The 18,351-nt window shown below is 53.9% G+C and overlaps 2 protein-coding genes across 7 annotated transcripts; both read left to right on the top strand.

Annotated features, from left to right (window-relative positions):
* Positions 1-526: 526 nt before the first annotated feature.
* ATOSB (atos homolog B) lies at positions 527-12,650 on the top strand. Of its 4 annotated transcripts, none has more exons than XM_067039644.1 (10): positions 527-834; positions 1,265-1,290; positions 8,438-8,581; positions 8,833-9,802; positions 9,962-10,020; positions 10,212-10,317; positions 10,443-10,601; positions 10,938-11,006; positions 11,090-11,265; positions 11,383-12,650. In XM_067039644.1, the coding sequence occupies exons 4-10, from the start codon at positions 8,909-8,911 to the stop codon at positions 11,534-11,536; spliced, it is 1,617 nt and encodes a 538-aa protein (XP_066895745.1). In that variant the 5' UTR covers positions 527-834; positions 1,265-1,290; positions 8,438-8,581; positions 8,833-8,908; the 3' UTR covers positions 11,537-12,650. The 4 variants fall into 4 exon arrangements, 2 of the variants coding, with proteins under 2 accessions (XP_066895745.1, XP_058927653.1); XR_010841606.1 differs by lacking the exon at positions 527-834 and having other exon boundaries at positions 1,166-1,290; positions 11,383-11,613; positions 11,968-12,650; XR_010841605.1 differs by lacking the exons at positions 527-834; positions 1,265-1,290 and adding an exon at positions 5,379-5,655 and having other exon boundaries at positions 11,383-11,613; positions 11,968-12,650.
* Positions 12,651-13,200: 550 nt separating this feature from the next.
* STOML2 (stomatin like 2) lies at positions 13,201-16,901 on the top strand. 3 transcript variants are annotated; one of them, XM_059071677.2, is made up of 10 exons: positions 13,201-13,724; positions 13,965-14,102; positions 14,572-14,671; positions 14,789-14,847; positions 14,939-15,040; positions 15,186-15,320; positions 15,479-15,623; positions 15,743-15,822; positions 16,076-16,204; positions 16,621-16,901. In XM_059071677.2, the coding sequence occupies exons 1-10, from the start codon at positions 13,680-13,682 to the stop codon at positions 16,756-16,758; spliced, it is 1,071 nt and encodes a 356-aa protein (XP_058927660.1). In that variant the 5' UTR covers positions 13,201-13,679; the 3' UTR covers positions 16,759-16,901. The 3 variants fall into 3 exon arrangements, with proteins under 3 accessions (XP_058927660.1, XP_066895720.1, XP_066895719.1); XM_067039619.1 differs by having other exon boundaries at positions 13,601-13,724; positions 14,507-14,671; XM_067039618.1 differs by having other exon boundaries at positions 13,649-13,724; positions 13,965-14,170; positions 14,507-14,671.
* The last annotated feature ends 1,450 nt before the right edge of the window (positions 16,902-18,351 follow it).

The following is an 18,351-nucleotide window of genomic DNA, read 5'->3' as shown; positions in this document are numbered from 1 at the left end:
ACTGAGCCCGCCAGGCCCTGGGCTCAGAGCCACTCAGTTCTGCAAGTGTCCTGTGCTGCCATCTACCGGTAGCTCGTAAGCATCGACTTCCCCTGCTGTACCTCGGGAACCCGTGGGGCTGGGGGTAGTTGGAGAGAAGATTCAAACGCTAATTAAATTACAGAATATATGTAACTGTCACATAGTTCAATCGACACTTGTACAAAGCAAAGGCTCTTCTTTCCTCCGGCGATTTCAGGCTCCCATAACTCCGTATTAACACTTAGGCTCATAAATTTACAGATTTCTTGCTGACCTACCTCCACAGGTACAGATCTGACTCGTACTGCCATTCTCTCAGAACTCAGAATCTCCCGCAAAGCGTAGGCTGCGGAAGCGGAAACTGCTCATCCTCACAGTCTTGAGATCCCGCCAATCAGATTCCCGCATTTTCAAAGAATCCTGAGACTCATGACACTACTTTGCGAACCCCACAGACCTCCCCCATTAGGGCAAATACGCGCGCTAACGCAGACGGCTTCACTAAGAGGTTCAAGTTTCGCAGGCAGCTCACACCAGCTCGAAAGCCTAGGAGGGCCCCAGTCAGGCTCGGCGCCCGCAGGCTGACGCTTTGGCGCCGGTTCTGGCTCCCCACCTCTGGCCAGATCCGGTCAGCCTAGGCCGCCCACTGCGGGCCGAGGCCCCGCCCCTCTAGACCTGTCATCACAGAAGCCGCACGTGGCCGGGGTGGGACCTCAGGCGACCTGCAACCATCACTTTGTCTCCTCCGCCATCCATTGGGGCCGCCGCAGCCAATCAGAGCCAGCGGTTCCGGGCTGGAGACCCAGCGCAGGGGTGAGGCAAGCGGGAGAAGGGGCGGGGGGGAGGAGAGGCTCCGAGATGGAAGGGGGCTAGCAGGGGAAGGGAGCCTGGCACGGGTTCTGCCAGCCTGGAATCAGAGGGGGCGGGTTCTAGTGAAAGGCGGAGAGACCAAAAGGGGGCGGGGATCAGGGGTGGGACGAGGGACAAGCAGAGGTTCAATGGGGAGACGCCGAGAGGAGAAGGGGCGGAGCCAGAGAGGGGTGGGACCTGGATTACAGGGGAGGAGCCCCAGGATTAAAGAAATTGGGAGAGGGGAGGAGCCAGGGGAAGGTGGGAGGTGGGGCAAGGGGGAGGGTGGGTCTCGTCGTTGCGGGGGCGGGGCTCGGACCAAAGGGGCGAGGTTTGCAGGCCGAGGCTGCATCTAGGGCTGCTGTGTAACTGCCCTAATCCATTACCTCCCCAGGTGCAACGGGACTCACGGAACTACAGGTGTGTGGCAGGGTGCATGTGGAAGAAGGGACAAGGACGGGGGTGCGCTTGGGCGGACATGAGGAGGTGGGGATCACGTTAGGGAAGGAGAGGATCTAGAGAAATGCTGGGTGGGGGTGGAGTGAAACAGTTGGGGGAGGAGTTGGGGGCTCAGTGTAGGGTCTAGGAGGTGCATTCTCCAGTAGCCCTTGCGGGGGAGGGGCGGGAGTGCTTTATGAGGTAGGAAGTACAATGTGAGGGGGTCAGTTCGCTATCCGAAGTGGAGGGTTCAGACGACACTTGAGGGGGAGGGGATCTGAAGCGCTTTAAGGGAGAGGGGGGGTATTATGTGATGGAGAAGGGCTGGTGGTCCGGAGTGTGGGACGGACTGTGTGGAGGAAGAAGGGATGGGGCTGTGGGCACTGTGTGAGGGGAAGGGATTGCGGGTCCCATCTGGGGAGGGAAGAACCCCTAGTGCTTTGAGAAAGTCTGGAGGCATTGTAGAGACTCCGGGAAGATGTTTGTGTACTGTGTTTCAGGAATGAGGGTGATGGAATTAGTGGGTTGAAGATGCCAGTCTGTAGTGTTCCCGGCTCGTCAGCTCCTAACTCCACCTTCAGGCCTGAGCACTCTTAGAGAGGATCCAGGCCCCACTTGCTACTAGGGCTTGTGTGACTCTCTCAGTCGGCTTTGGATCTGTCTGGCTGAGACAGGTTTTTTCCCCTTAGCTGGTGTCCCTGGAGGCCCTTCCCCTGCTTTTTTTCCTGTTAACCCCCCACTCTAGTTCCTGTTCCTCCTAGAAGCTTGCCTTGGTCCCTGTCTTCCCCCTCCTCCCCCACTTTGCCCTGCCCTTATGCTCTGGGTGTGCTCATTTCCCACTTCCTTCCTCACCCTGGGGCCTGGCCTGGTCCTTGCCTGTCTAGGAGCTGTGCCCTGCCCCAGACTTCGTACTCCGTGGCCAGAGACCTAAGTAACCAGCAGCAAGGCCCAGACCTCGCCCTCACTACTGCAGAGGTGTCTCCCAACAGCCCCCCAAGTGAATGGTAGACACCGTTTTACCACTTGCCACAAACTGATTTCCCCACACTCTTCCTTCTCCTGGGTAGGGAACCCTAGGACCCTCAAAAATTCTGGGCTTCTGTGGGAAGGGGAAATGGTGAGAAGTACTGAAGGTCCATGAGGCACGTTTTGAGAGGTGGGCCACTATTGTTGGCTGAACTGGGGAAGGGATGTGAGGTTCCAGTCTCTGCTGGGGGAGGGAGAGGGAATGGCTCGCCACCCTCCTGGCTTGGAAGCTATCAGAACTGAGACTAGGGCCTAGTCCTCGTGACGGCTCCTCTGGTTCCCTGAGGGGACTTGATGTAGTGCCAGAGTTCTTTTTGCCCCTGGGCAGGCTGGGAGGGGGTGAGAAAGGCCTGTTTTCCACACAGCAGCTGAATGAGTGTGACAGTGTTGCTGAAAGGGGCCCCAAGCCAGTCTCCTCTGGCTGAGAGACTGGCTGGGGAGGGAGGGGGTACTGAAGCCAGACAAAGCCGTGGGGTAGGGTGGGGTAAAGGAGGGCAGGCTGAAACCTTTGAGGAGGAGCTGATTGCTATGGCAACACAGCTTCTCAGACAGTCTCTCTGAGAGGCGGGCTTAGGGCGGACTCACTCCAGCTTCCTCAAGACTGAGGCATTTGTGTGAGTGGGTGGAGCATGAAGAGAAAGGGCATCAGTTTGCTGTGCAGAGGCAGGAGTATATAGACTTTCTGCTTCGGTACAAGCAGGAGGGCATTCAGATGCTTGGACCCATCCTCTGAAAATGGATATGAGTGAACAGCAGCCATTAGAATTATAGCAGTGTAAGGTTCAAATTGTAGAGGCCCTCAACGGTCATTGTCTATACAAATGCTCATTTTACAGATTTGGAAATTAACAAAGAGACTGAGATTTTCTCCAGGTCTCACAGTGAAAGAGCAGGTGTTAGGATCCAGGTCTCCTGATTGCTCTTTACTCAGCCCAGGGCTCATTGTTTCTTTCAGCCAGTGTTTACTGAGCACCTATTATATGCCAAGCACTGATGCTGATTCTGGGAATACCATCATGAACAAAATGGACAAATTTGCTGTTCTCATGGAGCTTCCATTCTAATAGGAGGAGAAATAAATGTGTGTGTGGCTGGGAAGGAAGAGAAAGCGGGTGGGGGGGAGAAGTGTCAGCTGGTGATAACTGTCATGAAAAAAATAAAGCAGGGTAAGAATTTAGGGCAGCTAGGTAAAGCCTCTTGATTGTACCATGCTTGCTTTCCCAGTACACTCTGAGGCCTGGAACATCTTTGATCCTTCCCCCTAAACTACTGCCCCCTGACTTTTGCAAATAACTAAGATCTGGGCCTATGGTAGTGGCAGTTAGATAGAACAAGGTGGGGTCACCAAGGAATTACTCCTTTCCTACAGTGTTCTGTGTCTACCTGTCTTTCCAGTAAGCTTTTACTAAGGCAAGTGGGCTTTTACATTGGTACTCTGCAATTTTGTTCAGGGTGTTGAAAATTTCCTAAATCCCATTCCTTAACATTAGGGAACCAGCAAAGAAGTCAGTCCACAGCAACTGGGTTCTTTTTCAGTGTTTTTCTCCTGGTCTGAGGTAAGGAGAAAGGAGGCTAGAGGAACTGTTACTTGGTTGTCCTTCCTAAGTCTAGGGCACAGGGAGGAAGTAGGGGAGGAGAGCTTCATTTTACTGTCCAGTGACAACCTCAGGGTCCTTAGGGCCCACCACTACAAGCAAGGTAGAAACAAAGGGCCCACCACTACAAGCAAGGTAGAAACAAGGATCTTGGGGCTTCTGAACTATAAAAGAATGCACTCCTGTTCTCCTGGAGGCACAGCCAGGGAGCCTGCCCTGGCTGATGCTAATTCTCTAGGGTCTCAGTTTGAGTCTTTCCTCTTTTGGCTCTGGTGTTTGCCTCTTGTTTTGTGGAAGACCTGAGTCTTAGAAACCTCTTAAGCTCCAAACTGTCTGACTTCACAAGTGCAGAGGGAAAGGTAGGCAGGACTGTTTATTTTCTTAGCTTGCCCGTAGATCAGCCCCTCTAAAAAGTGTCTTTTAATGTCTAATCCTTGCAAAGGTTTCCATCCTGGTCATTTAAAGGATAAGAGAATAAGAATTAGGTATGCTGGTTCTACTGCCACTTAATTTGGTTGGGTCTGGGCTGGGCTTGGGGCCCAGTGACTCAGGGGGAGGGTGGGGAGTTTCGAGGGAGGTGTGAGTCATGGGGGTGAGCTCTGTCAGAAGAGTTGGGCATATTTCCCCCTACTCTGTGCAGAAGCCTTCCTATCCCACTTCTTCCCCTGGGTGCTCTGCCTCCTTGAACAGGGGCTGATGAATAGAAAGAGAGCAGAAGGGCTGAAGCAGCCTGATCTCAGAATGGAAGTTTAGAGGCACAAAGAATGATGTCTAGCTTCCTGAATTAAAAGGTATCCCTACCTCAGGAGCCCTTGGGGCCCCTCTAATGAAGGCAAAAAACATCAATATAGAGTATTTCTCAGTGGAAGGAGATGAGATCCCACTTCAAGACCTTTTCATCTGCCCTGGCACGAAGGAAGCTTCCTGGGATTCAACAGCCCTCTGGTCTCTGGACCTCTGGTTTGCAAGGCACGGAGAGATGAACGGGAGTGGGGATATTTGGGATCTAGTGTTGGAAGAGCAAGCTGACTTTGGGGATTGTCGAACTTTGTCTGTGAACGCCCTAGGTCGTCCTACTGACCTGCCTCTGAAGAGGAAGGGAGGGGTGAAAAGTGGGAGGCCTACGTCTTTCAAAGGGTTAAAAGGCAGGGCTGAGAGCTGCTTTGGACTCCGGCAGCTGAGGGGTTAAGGAGATGGGCGGAGCGACCCTATGTAGGCCGGCCCCCCCTTGTGGACCAATGGGCTTGCGTCTCTTGGAGGGGGCGTGCCTCACGCTTGAGGTCGTGGGGAGGCTGGCCTCCTTTAGGCCAATGAGCATGGTCGCTGCCCATGGGGGGCGGAGTTTGAGGGGGGCGTGGCGGCCGCGGCTGCAGCGGTGGGGGCGTGGGGGCGCTGGGCGGGGCGGCCTGCCCCATCAGCTGGTAGGAAATGGCCTGTGAGTCAGAGGGGCAGCGGAGTCGGCAGTGCGGAGCCCGGGCGCCCATGGGGAGGGACAGTCGCGGGGAGGGGCGAGGCAGCGGCTTGGGGGCTGCGGGCGCCAGGGCCCGCTAGTGTTGCACACGAAGCTGAACAGAGAAGAGCCTAGCAGAGCAGGGCTCAGGCTGAGCCACCCTTTGTCTGGGTTGGGGGCCCGTGGTGGGGAGGATCGGGCATTCGAGGGGAGGGACCGGGACGGGACGGAAGGGCCTGAGCAGCGGCGCCGCGGCGGAGCCCGTCTGGGAACGGGGTGAGTTTGTGCTAGGGGGAAATAGCAATTCTCCGAAGCTCCAGTAGGGAATGGGGCCTGTCCCAGGCTGTGGGGAGTAGAGGAGAGAGAAAGGACCTGGGAGGCTAAGCAGGGGGTGGGGGGATCGGTCAGAACAAGGAGTCCTGGAGCCGGGGTGCTGGGGTGAGTCTACTGGGCTCATTTTGGAGGAGGTGCTAAGATTTGCTTCCTCTCACGGAGGGTGGAGGGCTCTAGGCCAGAGAGAGGCAAGGAGTTGGTGAGAGGGCAGAGGTTAACCTTCCTACCCACAGTAGTGGTCCATGGGAACAGCCCCCGTAGCTAGTGTAGACGTGTGTAGGGACAAAATGTAGAGCAGCTGGCATCAGTTCCTTCTGAACGGCGTGAAGGTGAAAAGCACATGGAGAGGAATTCTTCCTGCCACCTTCCTTGATCAGGGTAGAAATGGATATCTTTAATACTGAAGGGGAGAGTGAGCCTGGCAGCTCAACACCCACCTACCCCACTTCCCAGGCCTAGCAGGTGTCTGAGGGTACAGACCCCGTGGTGTTCTGGGACTTGTTGTTTTTGCTGGTCTTGCTCCCTTGGCATGTTGGGAGCTGTAGTCCTTGCCAGCCACAGCCTGGCACAGCTGTTTGATGCCAGCTGCTGCCCACCCCCTGCACAGAGTGAGATTTGGCCTACCTTGTCCCTCCCCTGCCAAGTCCTGCCCCATGAGTCAGCTTGAAGCCATGGTCTAGAGCCAGACTGGCTGGGTAGCAGGAAAGTGAGTCTTAGAGATTTTCATTGACAGAGCAGGAACTGAGAGGGCTCTGGGGTAATGAGCAGATGCCAGCCATGCTGGGGTCAAGTAGGGCATCATGTCATCACCTGGCTTCCCCAGAGCAAGGGCTCAAGAGGTCAACTGGGATGATGGGATGACTTAGGGGTGGGAGTGCTAAGGAAAAGGCCCTTCCTGAATCTGTATAGCATGGGTAGAGGAAAGGAGGGAAGAGATGAGTACAGGTCGTACCCTCTGACAATGCTGCCATTGGCGTTGTGCCCTTTCCAGACGTCCCACCCACCACAGGGAACCAGAATTTTCTTAGGGCTTCCAGTTCTAATGAGAACTTGGTGAAATAGGATAGTGTAGGATACTGCAGTGATGGGAACTTGGTGTAGGAGGATTTTTCAGTCCCTGGATGCAAATCTCCCCTTTCTCCCTGCGTCCCACCATCTTTGTTGTTGCTGATTCTCCCTATACAATTAATCTCCCTGTTTCTCTCATATTCTGGGAGTTTTTCTTTGCACTGTCAGGACTGCTGCCCAGATCTCTGGGACTTGCATTTTACTTTTTTGAGCCCTGCTATGTGCTTACCCCTGTGCTTGGAGTTGGGCAGAGGAGTGAAGTACAAACCTATCCTCAAGAACCCTATGGTTGGGCTTCCCTGATGGTGCAGTGGTTGAGAGTCCGCCTGTCAATGCAGGGGATACGGGTTCGTGCCCTGGTCCGGGAAGATCCCACATGCCGAGGAGCGGCTAGGCACGTGAGCCATGGCCTCTGAGCCTGTGTGTCTGGAGCCTGTGCTCCACAACCGGAGAGGCCACAACAGTGAGAGGCCCGTGTAACCGCAAAAAAAGAACCCTATGGTCAGTCTACGAGATGTCTTACCCACAGGAGCAAACAAAACTGTCACTGGGTTACAGGAGATAGTGGTACTACTATAGGTGAGGTCTCAGAAGAGACAGACATTTATGGTCCAGGGTGGCCGGAGTAGGCTTTATGGAGGGTATGGCATTTGGCCTAGCCAAGGAAGGTTAAGACTCCGATAGGCATAAGGGAACATTCCTTGAATGAGAAAGGGTTTTGTGGATAGCAGGCAGCACAGGCTACTGACAAAAGGATGAGCTTGACCCTGGGGGCAATGTTTTCTCCCATGAAGGAAGATGGCCTTCAACTGGACATCCTCTTACCCAATATGGACTCCTGAGGGTGGACTAGTCAGTGAAGACCATCTTGTACCCTGACAGAAAAGCAGTGGTTTTGGTTTTTGGGTGTTGGATGTGTTGGGGAGGAGTGGCGAGGTACTCCAGCTCTCTGACTGTCACTGTCTTATCACTAGTTTGCAGGGCCTAGGTAGGGGGAGGGGTAGGCCCTGGAAAGTGCCTTCTAGCAGTGCTTCCTCCCCCACCCCGCCCCCTCTAGACTTGTTTTTGGTTAGATTTGTTGCTTCCTGTTAAAGGGACAGACTGCTGGGGGCAATTGGGAGTTTAATGCTGAAGGGCCCACTTTGAGCTGACCTGAGGTTTGTACTTCTAAGGAGGGCTGATGGGGTTATAAGTTTCTGTAAGACCTCTGCCCTTAGGGTTATGGGGTGGCACTTGTCCCTTTAGAGACAGGCATGTAGGAAGGAGTTGTGCAACTCAGTGGCCTTGACTAGGAGAGTTGAATTCTTGCTTTGGCCACGTCTCAGTTGGCATGGTCTCTTGGATCTTGGGGTATCTCATCCCCCCTCTCATTCATGGCAGGAGTCCCCCAGCTGGTGGCCCTGATAAGTAGTTATCCTGCCTCAATTTACTTGTCACATCCTTATTACAATGAGCTAAGACCTGCCTCTCTGCGACTCCTTGTATAGTCCAGTTCTGCCCTCTGGGCCCTGGATTCCAAGACTGCCCCTTCTGTTTCTGAAGGGCTCCTCATACTGGAGGAGGATGTCCTGGGGTATACTCTATTAGCTGACAGTTGGAGAGCAGCCTTACTGCTGGCTCCAGAGATCCTGGCTTATGTCTGTCTTTCTCTCCACAGGGTCCAGCTGAGCCTAGGAGCTGCACGGAATGGTGGCAGTCACCTCGCCAGTGCAGCAGGCATGGACGAGACTGCAAGCTAGGAGAGCAAGGCATCAGTCAGGAAGAGGGAACACACAGCTAGGCTTAAGGCCTCTTCATCGGGGTGAGTGCCAGGGAGAGGGAGGGGGAGCAGGTACAGTTAGAAACCTGAGCTAAATGTGTCACCTCCTCAGAAGTTCTGAGAGTGGCCTTTATATTCCATTAGTCCATCTGAAGGTATTAGATTGGGATACCTTCGCCTCCAGGAACCTCACAAGCTCACCTCTTCAGTCCAGGGGAGGATTTGAAATTCACCTGGGAGGGAGGTGACTCACTGATTGCCCTGACCATCTTTTCTTCTCTTCTCTTGCACAGATGTCCCCAGGCCCCCCAGCCCAGGCCCAGCATAAAGGCTCTGGGGGGGGTCCCCCCTGACCCAAGGGGGGGCTTCATGCGCCACGTGCAGGCGGAGCCGTCTCCATCCTCAGAGCCAGAGGCTGGCCCTTCACAGCCTGCAGTCAGGCAGGGGGCCCTCCAGGGTGGCCTGCTCATGGGCTACAGCCCGGCAGGGGGGGCAGCATCCCCCGGGGTCTACCAGGTATCCATCTTTTCCCCTCCAGCTGGTACCTCCGAGCCTCATAGGGCCCTGAAACGGCCAGCCCCACCCACTGAGGGTCCCCGGGAGCTGAAGAGAGGCCCTGGGCTGGGGGCCAGAGAGGGACTACCCCCTGAAGAACCACCTACTCTGGGGCTATTGGGCCCAGAGGGACTGGGGCTGGGGCTGGGCGTGGCCAGCCAACATTTCTGCCATCATGGCCTCTGTGTTGTGGAACAGGGAGGTAGCTCCACCTCACCTTGGACTTCAGGGGCCCAGAGTCCGCCCTGGCCCCCATCAAATGCTTCCTGCAGTACTTTGCACACCAGAGACTGGGCTTCCCCACATCCTGGGGGACAGGGGTCCCCGGGGGAGTCCCCAGGGCCAGCCCCTCCGGGCCAGCTGCACACACTTGACACTGATTTGCACAGTCTTGCACAAATAGGGGGTAAGAGCCTAGTGGCTGGGGTGGGCAATGGGGGCAGCCCCTGGCCTAGGGAGTCCCCTGGCACTGCCAATGGGCACAGCCCCGAGCACACACCCCCTGGCCCTGGACCTCCAGGCCCCTGCCCCACCAAGCGAAGGCTGCTTCCAGCTGGAGAAGCCCCGGATGTCAGCTCTGAGGATGAGGGGCCAGCCCCTCGGAGGCGCCGGGGAACCCTGGGCCACCCTCCTGCTGCCAACAGTTCTGATGCCAAAGCCACACCCTTCTGGAGCCACCTGCTGCCTGGGCCCAAGGAGCCTGTGCTGGTAAGCCAGGAGAGGAAGTGGTCTGCTCTTAAGTGGACATCTGTGTGGGGAAAGGTGATGGGCTTGGGAGGATGTTCCTATGAGAGCTTGTGATGAGCCCCTGCTCCAAACATACCTGGCCTCCACCCAATCTCTGTCCCTAATCTTTCCTCTCCATAGGACCCAACAGACTGCAGTCCCATGGGGCGGAGGCTGAAAGGTGCCTGTCGCCTGAAGCTGTAAGTGACCAGCTTCTCCCTCTGCCCCTACCTGGAAATGGGGCAGATATCTGTAATTCTTTTTCCAACCCCAGGGTGGGGGACCTCAGGGAAGGAGCCCTAGGTAGTAGCAAATGGTGGGGCCCAAGGACAGTAGCAAGCGTAGCAGAATACCTCAAGCCAACCCACCTGTGTGTCCCCTCCCCTACCAGGAGCCCCCTTCGAAGCCTCCGGAAGGGGCCAGGCCTGCTGAGCCCCCCCAGTGCCTCTCCTGTTCCTACCCCCGCCGTCAGCCGTACCCTGTTGGGCAACTTTGAGGTAGTTCCCCTTGGGTTCCTTGATTGGTGGATCTTGCGGGAAGGGATGGTGGTGTGTGTGGCTTGGATGGGTAAGGAAAACAGCTAGCATCTGTCTCACAATATGTTTTCCCACCCCATCCCCAGGAATCATTGCTGCGAGGACGCTTCGCACCATCTGGCCACATTGAGGGCTTCACGGCAGAGATTGGAGCTAGTGGATCCTACTGCCCTCAGCATGTCACGCTGCCTGTCACTGTCACCTTCTTTGATGTTTCTGAGCAAAATGCCCCGGCTCCCTTCCTGGTACGACCTGACCTCAACCCAAAGTTAGCTCATGAGGGGCATGAGGGGTTGGGGGCAGGGGGTATTCGTTTTTTGTTTTTTTTTTTTTTTTTAACTGACAAAGTAAAAGACTTTATTGGGAAGGGCACCCTGGGCAGAGACCAGCAGAGTAAGGGAACCCAGGAGAACTGCTCTGGAAGTAGTCTTTAGATGTTCTCTCCTAAGAGTCAGAGCCAAGTGGGGCGAACTCTAGTGTAGGGCAGGGGCCAGGTCCCAGAATGAGAGATTGTGGAGATGGCTGAGTGTTCAGGGATCTCCCAGACCCTACCTTGGCTAATGGCTCCGTGGCCTTCCCAGGGCGTCGTGGACCTGAACCCCCTGGGGAGGAAGGGTTACAGCGTGCCCAAGGTGGGCACCATCCAAGTGGTAAGTTTTCCCTGAGAGGGAGTGGGAGTGGGGACAGGAAAACATCCCCTAGACCCTACCAACCTTGCCCTTCCTGTCCCCAGACCTTATTTAACCCCAACCAGACTGTGGTGAAGATGTTCCTCGTGACCTTTGACTTCTCGGACATGCCTGCTGCCCACATGACCTTCCTGCGTCATCGCCTCTTTTTGGTGCCTGTGGGTGAGGAGGGAAATGCTAGCCCCACCCGCCACCTCCTCTGCTACTTGTTGCACCTCAGGTGAGGACAGGGCCCTGGGTATCCTTTCCACAACCCAGGCGTGTCCTCCCTGAATAGCATCTCTCCTTGCTTGTCTAAAGTCTGGGGTCTTACTTTGATCACCCTGTCCTCCCCCAGGTTCCGGAGCTCCCGCTCAGGCCGCTTAAGCCTGCATGGAGACATCCGCCTGCTTTTTTCCCGCCGGAGCCTGGAACTGGACACAGGGCTCCCCTACGAACTGCAGGCTGTGACTGAGGCCCCTCACAATCCACGTTATTCACCTTTGCCCTGATTGTCAGTGTCCTGAACGAAGTGGGCCAAGGACCTGCCCATCCTGCTCCATCCTGGACAAAGCAAACACGTGGAGAGGTGCGAGAGACCCTTCAGGCTTGAATTAAAGCCCTCACCACGCTCGTGCCCAAACTGATTATTTGGGTGTTTAAAGCTTCTGATCTTACCACACTCTGCCCTACTCTGGGTACTCCACGTGCCTGCCCCCTCCCTTGGATTTCCCAGGCCAGCTGTGGTAGTGGGGAGGAACTGGAGCTACCCTGAGGTTGTCCTAAGTTCCCAGGCAAGTCATGCCAGCGTTGCCTCCCTGTCCTGGGCAGGGACCACTTATTATTTTATTTATTTTAATTTATAATTTATTCAAATTGGATTGCCTTGGTAACGTCCCAAACCTGATAATTGGCATTGCCCCTCCTCCTTTCCCACTCTCAGATATTGCTCCAACCTCAGGAGTTGAAGAGGCTGATATGGGGGCTGTAGGAGAACTGCTCTCCCTCAGCTGAGAGCAGAGAAGTATCCCAGAAGGACTGAGTCACCAGCCAAAGACTCAGCTTCCCCTGTCCCTCCTTATTCCTTTCACTTCCCCGACCCTCTCACCTCTCTCTGAAGGCCGACTTGTGTGTGTGTGTCTGTGTGTGTGTGTGTCTGTGTATGTGTGTGTCTGTGTACGTGTATGTGTGTGAGAGAGACAGCATGCGTGCAGGCACACACACACACGGGTCAACCACCCCTCATCTAGGACTTCAGACTCTGGTTGTCCCTCTCCTTCTTCCTGTGTCTCCTTGCTTTGGGGTCCTGACTGAGGAAGGTGTTCAGGGGACAGAGTCAGGGCCAAGGACGGGGGTGCCTCCTCTCACCTGGCCAGACTCTGACCCACCTACCTCAGTTGGGGTGAGGGGCACCCCTCAAACTCAGTCATGTAGTTATCAACTACCCCATTCCCCACTCTAGACTCTGACCCAGCCTTAGCCCTGATACCTGGGGCTGGGCTGAGGGGAACAAGCATTTGCTAAAACTTGAAAAAAACAAAAACAAAAAACAGGAAAAAATTGTACCTGGTACTTTTTTTAAAAAAAAGAAAGAAAGAAAGAATAAATTCTTGTTTGAAACTTGAACGAAGCCTTAGTTTTTCCGTTCGGGAGAGCATGGGAATGGGGATGAAGAGCCTAACTAGAGCTGGGACTCTGCCCTTTCCCGGAAAAAGGCCTGAGGCAGGGAAGTCTTAGGGGAGGCCCCCATGATTCTTAGGGTCTGGTCTTGCCCCTTTCACATAATGGGGTGGTGTGGTGGGAAAGGTTCTGCTGTATGTAAAAGCTTAACTCTGAATGCGGATCTGGATTCTTACACTGGTTCTGTTGATGATTTTAGCTGCTCTGAGCTTCAGTGCTCTGATGTGTAAAATGAGGGTGACTGTGCAAGTCTCCTAATGGATGTGACAGAGCATCGGAGATGTGTGCAGGGTGACATGCTCCAGAGAAGGCTGAATGTTGGGGTTGTGTGCTGGACTCTGTATGCGAGGGAACCTGGCCTGATAGACCCTGACCGGGTAGAGGTATTAAAAGCTATGATGCCTTGGGAAAAGAGGGGAGGGGGAAACCTCAGTCCAATCACCGGGCAATGTTAGGCCCAGTCACCATGGTAACGGGGATGGGGGCAGTCCCCAGTGGGAGGGCTGGGTACAGCACAGCAGGACTACCAGACAATGTCACTATGGCAACCACGGCAATGAGTCAGCTCCAACCGCTCGTCGCTATGGTGAAAGATGGGGGCGATTATACGCTCAGAAGGGTAAACTGAGTCTCCAGTGGGGATAAAGAATTCTGTGGGAAGCTTTTCTGGGACACCTGCACGCGAAAAGTAGCCCCCATTTGGCCACCGTGTTCGGGATCTTGGGCTTGAGCAGCGAGAACAAGAACAAGCTCCAGCCTTGAGCCCTCTCTAGAAAATCTGCGTCTCCCAGCGATCAACTTGATGCACGCTTCTGCCGAGTAACGCTGATTGGCTGAGTGTGGAAGGGGGAAGGGAAGGCCGAAAGTACATCCGGGGGAGTGGAAATACGGGAGGAAAGGCTCAGGTCTGGGCATCTAGAGCGACCGCTCTGCTCCGCGTCTCGTTGGTTCCGGAGGCCGCTGTGGGAGTGGGAAATGCTGGCGCGCGCGGTGCGGGGGTCTGGGGCCCTTTTGCTGAGGGTGAGTGCAAGTCATCCTTTTCTAAGTGTCGGGCCAGAGATCACCTGGGTTTTCAACTGGGAAGGGACCAGATTCTAAGTGTGGGGAGAGAACTGGGACCGGAGGTTATGGGTACTCGCTTGAGTTTCTTTCCGAGAACCCTTTAGGGTCGCGGTTTAGGGACATGCCTCCGGGACAGGCACCGAGAGGGGCGGGGTGCCCGGCCGACTGGGTCTCTGCTAATCCTCGTCTTCCCTTTAGGGCTCCGTGCAGGCTTCTGGCCGTGCTGCGCGCCGCGCCTCCTCTGGATTGCCCCGAAACACGGTGGTGCTGTTTGTGCCGCAGCAGGAGGCTTGGGTGGTGGAGCGAATGGGCCGATTCCACCGCATCCTGGAGCCTGTGAGAACCTCTTCTGCCCACCCCGGGCCAGCCTGAATCCCAATTCCCTCACGACATGGGGGAATGGGGTGAGACCTCGTTGGGGCCTGCCTTCACCTTTGGCTTCTGACACCCCAGGCCAGACCTGGCAGGGCCCAGACTGCTGACAGTCATACCCATCTTACCACCTTTTCCCATTGCGCTAGCATCCCACAGGCCCCACGTTAGGAATCTCTTCTATTAATCCTCTCAGCTCCACCTGTCTGCATGGAAAAGGCTACTCTGCTGGCTCCTATCTCCTTGACTGTCCCTTCCAATCAGAGATCCAGCCTTACATTCCTATCCTTACATACTTAGGTACCAGTGACACCCGAAGCCTTCTGTTTTTCTGGGCAGAATCTATGTTGATTCCCTACCCACTCCAGGCCTAGCTTCGATCTCAACCCTACAGCCCCCCATCCTTCTGAAGACCTGTGACTCCTCTTCCCAGGGCTTGAATATCCTCATCCCTGTGTTAGACCGGATCCGATATGTGCAGAGTCTCAAGGAAATTGTCATCAACGTGCCTGAGCAGTCTGCTGTGACTCTTGGTGAGGGGTGTGGGGTGACATGGGTGCTCTGAGGCCATTAGGATGTGGTGGCAGGAGAAAGAGCTGATTGGGACCTGGAGGCCTGACTTCCTTTCTCTCCTGCTCCTGCACCTACAGACAATGTAACTCTGCAAATCGATGGAGTCCTTTACCTGCGCATCATGGACCCTTACAAGGTATCTGCCCTCTGCTTTATTCAGCTCCTGAGTTGTTCTCCTCACTAAAATCCTGCACGCAAGCTACTGACACTATCCATGCCCCTTTCAGGCAAGCTATGGTGTGGAGGACCCTGAGTATGCTGTCACCCAGCTAGCTCAGACAACCATGAGATCAGAGCTCGGCAAACTATCTCTGGACAAAGTCTTCCGGGTAAGGGGATCTGAGCCAGAGTTAGGGTTTGAAGACACATACCTGGCACTCTCAGTCCTTTCTGGGGATCAGTTCCGGGACCTTCTTGGTTTAGCCCCCTGAAGGTTGGGTTGAGGCCATGGAGCTTACACCTCTTTTCCTCCAGGAGCGGGAGTCCCTGAATGCTAACATCGTGGATGCTATCAACCAGGCTGCCGACTGCTGGGGCATCCGCTGCCTCCGTTATGAGATCAAGGATATCCATGTGCCACCCCGGGTGAAAGAGTCCATGCAGATGCAGGTGGGGGCCAGAGAGGGATGGGGAAGAGTACTTCAGATGCTCCAGTTGCATAGGGACCTGGACTCCCTTCCCTGTTGTGATGGGTACAATTGCAGGTCTGTGTAAGAGTTTACTTTTACTGTGGTTTCTTGTTGATGGGGCTCGCTGGGGGCTTCTAGGTGGAGGCAGAGCGGCGGAAACGGGCCACAGTTCTAGAGTCTGAGGGGACTCGAGAGTCGGCCATCAACGTGGCAGAGGGGAAGAAGCAGGCACAGATCCTGGCCTCTGAGGCAGAAAAGGCTGAACAAATAAATCAGGCAGCAGGTCAGCAGAGGGTAGAGGCTGAGTGATGAACAGGGTATGGGTCTTTGAGGCTTGGTACTGGGACAGGAGCTTTGGGGTACCCTGACCTCATAGGTCAAGCTCTGTCTCTTTTCTTCCAGGAGAGGCCAGTGCAGTTCTGGCCAAGGCCAAGGCTAAAGCTGAAGCTATTCGCATCCTGGCTGCAGCTCTGACACAACATGTGAGAGACCCCCTAGGTGGGATTGGGGATCAGGAATTGGCAGTAGAAGAGGTTCTCTTATGTACCCTTGGGAGAAATTCCTGCCTTTTTGGTTCCATTGAGCCACATTACATGATCTCTTGTATTGTGATCTGCATATCCTCTTTCTAGGAACCTGATTTCTCTCCACCTCCTTTCCTCCCCCCCACCCCCCACCCCCCACCCCCCCATCCAAGTCTGTGATCTCTGATTTTTATCTTCCCTGTGGCCACAGAATGGAGATGCAGCAGCCTCACTGACTGTGGCTGAGCAGTATGTCAGCGCATTCTCTAAACTGGCCAAGGACTCCAACACTATCCTGCTGCCCTCCAACCCTGGCGATGTCACCAGTATGGTGGCTCAGGTTAGAGCACCCTGAGGACCTAGCATAGAGCACCAATGCCAGAGACTGAGACGCTACCACCACCACCGTCACTTTCCCCATCTAGTCCTCTAGAGTGCCCTGAGACCTACACCTCTCTTCATCCCCTGAACGAGATACCCCCACTCATCCCTAGCAATAGAGAATCTCTTGAGACATCTTTTTTTGTTTGTTTGTTTGCAGATGCCTATATTAGTATTTTGAGGGTGACCCTGCTCTGGTAGTTTGTAACATTCCTAGAACCGACTCCAAAGCTTTTAAGACTGAAGCTTGAGAGAGAGAAAGGAAAAAACAAGCTTACTGGCCCTGGCTCTACCTTCTTCCTTTGAGCCGTTGGTGGGTTGGGCTATGCCTTCTGCCATGTGTCATCATGGCTCTCTCTGTGTCCCTCTCCTCAGGCCATGGGTGTATATGGGGCCCTCACCAAAGCCCCGGTGCCAGGAGCCCAGGACTCAGTCTCCAGCAGGAGCAGCAGAGATGTCCAGAGCACAGATGCAAGTCTTGATGAGGAATTTGATCGAGTCAAGCTGAGTTAATGGAGCTGGGTTTGGTCAGGGAGGCTGGGGACAGGGAAGCAGCACTCCCAGATTCTGGCTCTAGCCTCCCTGCCAAGATTTTTGTTATTATTTTTTTATTTGAACTTTAATCATGTAATAAACTCACCAATGGCAAACCCAAACTGTCCTCTTTGATTGGGGAATGCAGTTGGGAGAGTCACCGGTGTTCTCCTTGGATGACCACTGCCGCCTCCAGTCCTGTCAGGTCTTGGAAACTGATTCCTCCATGAGCAAGATTAAATGTCATGTAAAGTGAAATCATCCTGCCTGTCTTCATGAGAAGCTGTGGGATACAGTGGAAGGATTAAACCACATGTCTACTGAACTGCCAGCTGGGGAGTGTAGTCCCCCCTCTTGCTAAGTGTAGGGCTGTGAATTTGAGCAGGTGTTGGGGTTTTTTTTTAATGGGAAAAAGGACTGTCCTGGTAGAGTAAGGCTCAAAGGGTCCTCAGGGACTGAGGACACTCATTCGTTCATTCAAAAACATTCAATGCTCAGCCATAAGAAAGAACGAAATTGGGTCATTTGTAGAGACGTGGATGGACCTAGAGACTGTCATACAGAGTGAAGTAAGTCAGAAAGAAAAACAAATACAGTATATTAACGCATATATGTGGAACTTAGAAAAATGGTACAGATGAACCAGTTTGCAGGGCAGAAATAGAGACAGATGTAGAGAACAAACGTATGGACACCAAGGGGGGAAAGTGGCAGGGGGCAGGCGGTGGTGTGATGAATTGGAAGATTGGGATTGACATGTATACACTAATATGTATAAAATGGATAACTAATAAGAACCTGCTGTGTAAAAAAATTAATTAATTTTTTAAAAAAATTCAGTGATGTCTACCATGTGCCAAGCTCAGTGTTACAGAAGAACCCAAATCCTATGGTCCTTGTTTTCACAGGAAACAGCTACAAAGTGATAAGTGCTGAGGTGGAGGAAAGTTCTGGCTGAGGGATCCTTGGGGGAGGAGCATGTCACTTTGTGGGCAGCAAGGTTACCAACTCGGACATTGGGCTCAGGCTGTAAAAATCAATGCTTTCATCAGGCTATGGTTGGGGACTGGAATATGCAAAGGTCCATGGCTCCAGAGAAGTTGGAGTATTCAGCGTTGTTCTCTGTGGCTGATGGGTGGGGTGTTAGGGGGTGTGACTATGGCAGGGGCCAAATCTCATGGAGATAGGGTCCTGAAAGAGTTTGGACTTTATCTGGGGAGCAAGGGGCATGAAGGGTTTTTCCCCTTCCCATGAAGAATTTTAAGATTAAGGTAATCACATCAGAGTTTCAGATGGAGCTGTCCTGCCGCCATGTGGTCAGGGGATTTGAAGGAGAGATGGGAGGCTGGAAGGACAGTAAGAAGGCTACTTTAGTGGTCCTGGAGAGGGTGGTGAGGCCTGAACATAGGTAAGGGCCTTTGGGGATGAAGGTGGAGGGATATTTCAACATATTTCTGAATTAGAATTTATTCATTTATCCATTTAATAATTTTATTGAATCCTAACTATATGCCAGGCACCGAGGATCTAGTAATAAAGAAAACAAAATTCCCTACTCTCAATGAGCTTACA

Source organism: Kogia breviceps, chromosome 8 (genome assembly GCF_026419965.1).
Source record: "Kogia breviceps isolate mKogBre1 chromosome 8, mKogBre1 haplotype 1, whole genome shotgun sequence".
In the NCBI taxonomy this organism is placed as follows: domain Eukaryota; kingdom Metazoa; phylum Chordata; class Mammalia; order Artiodactyla; family Physeteridae; genus Kogia; species Kogia breviceps.
This window is presented reverse-complemented; position numbering and strand designations above follow the sequence as displayed.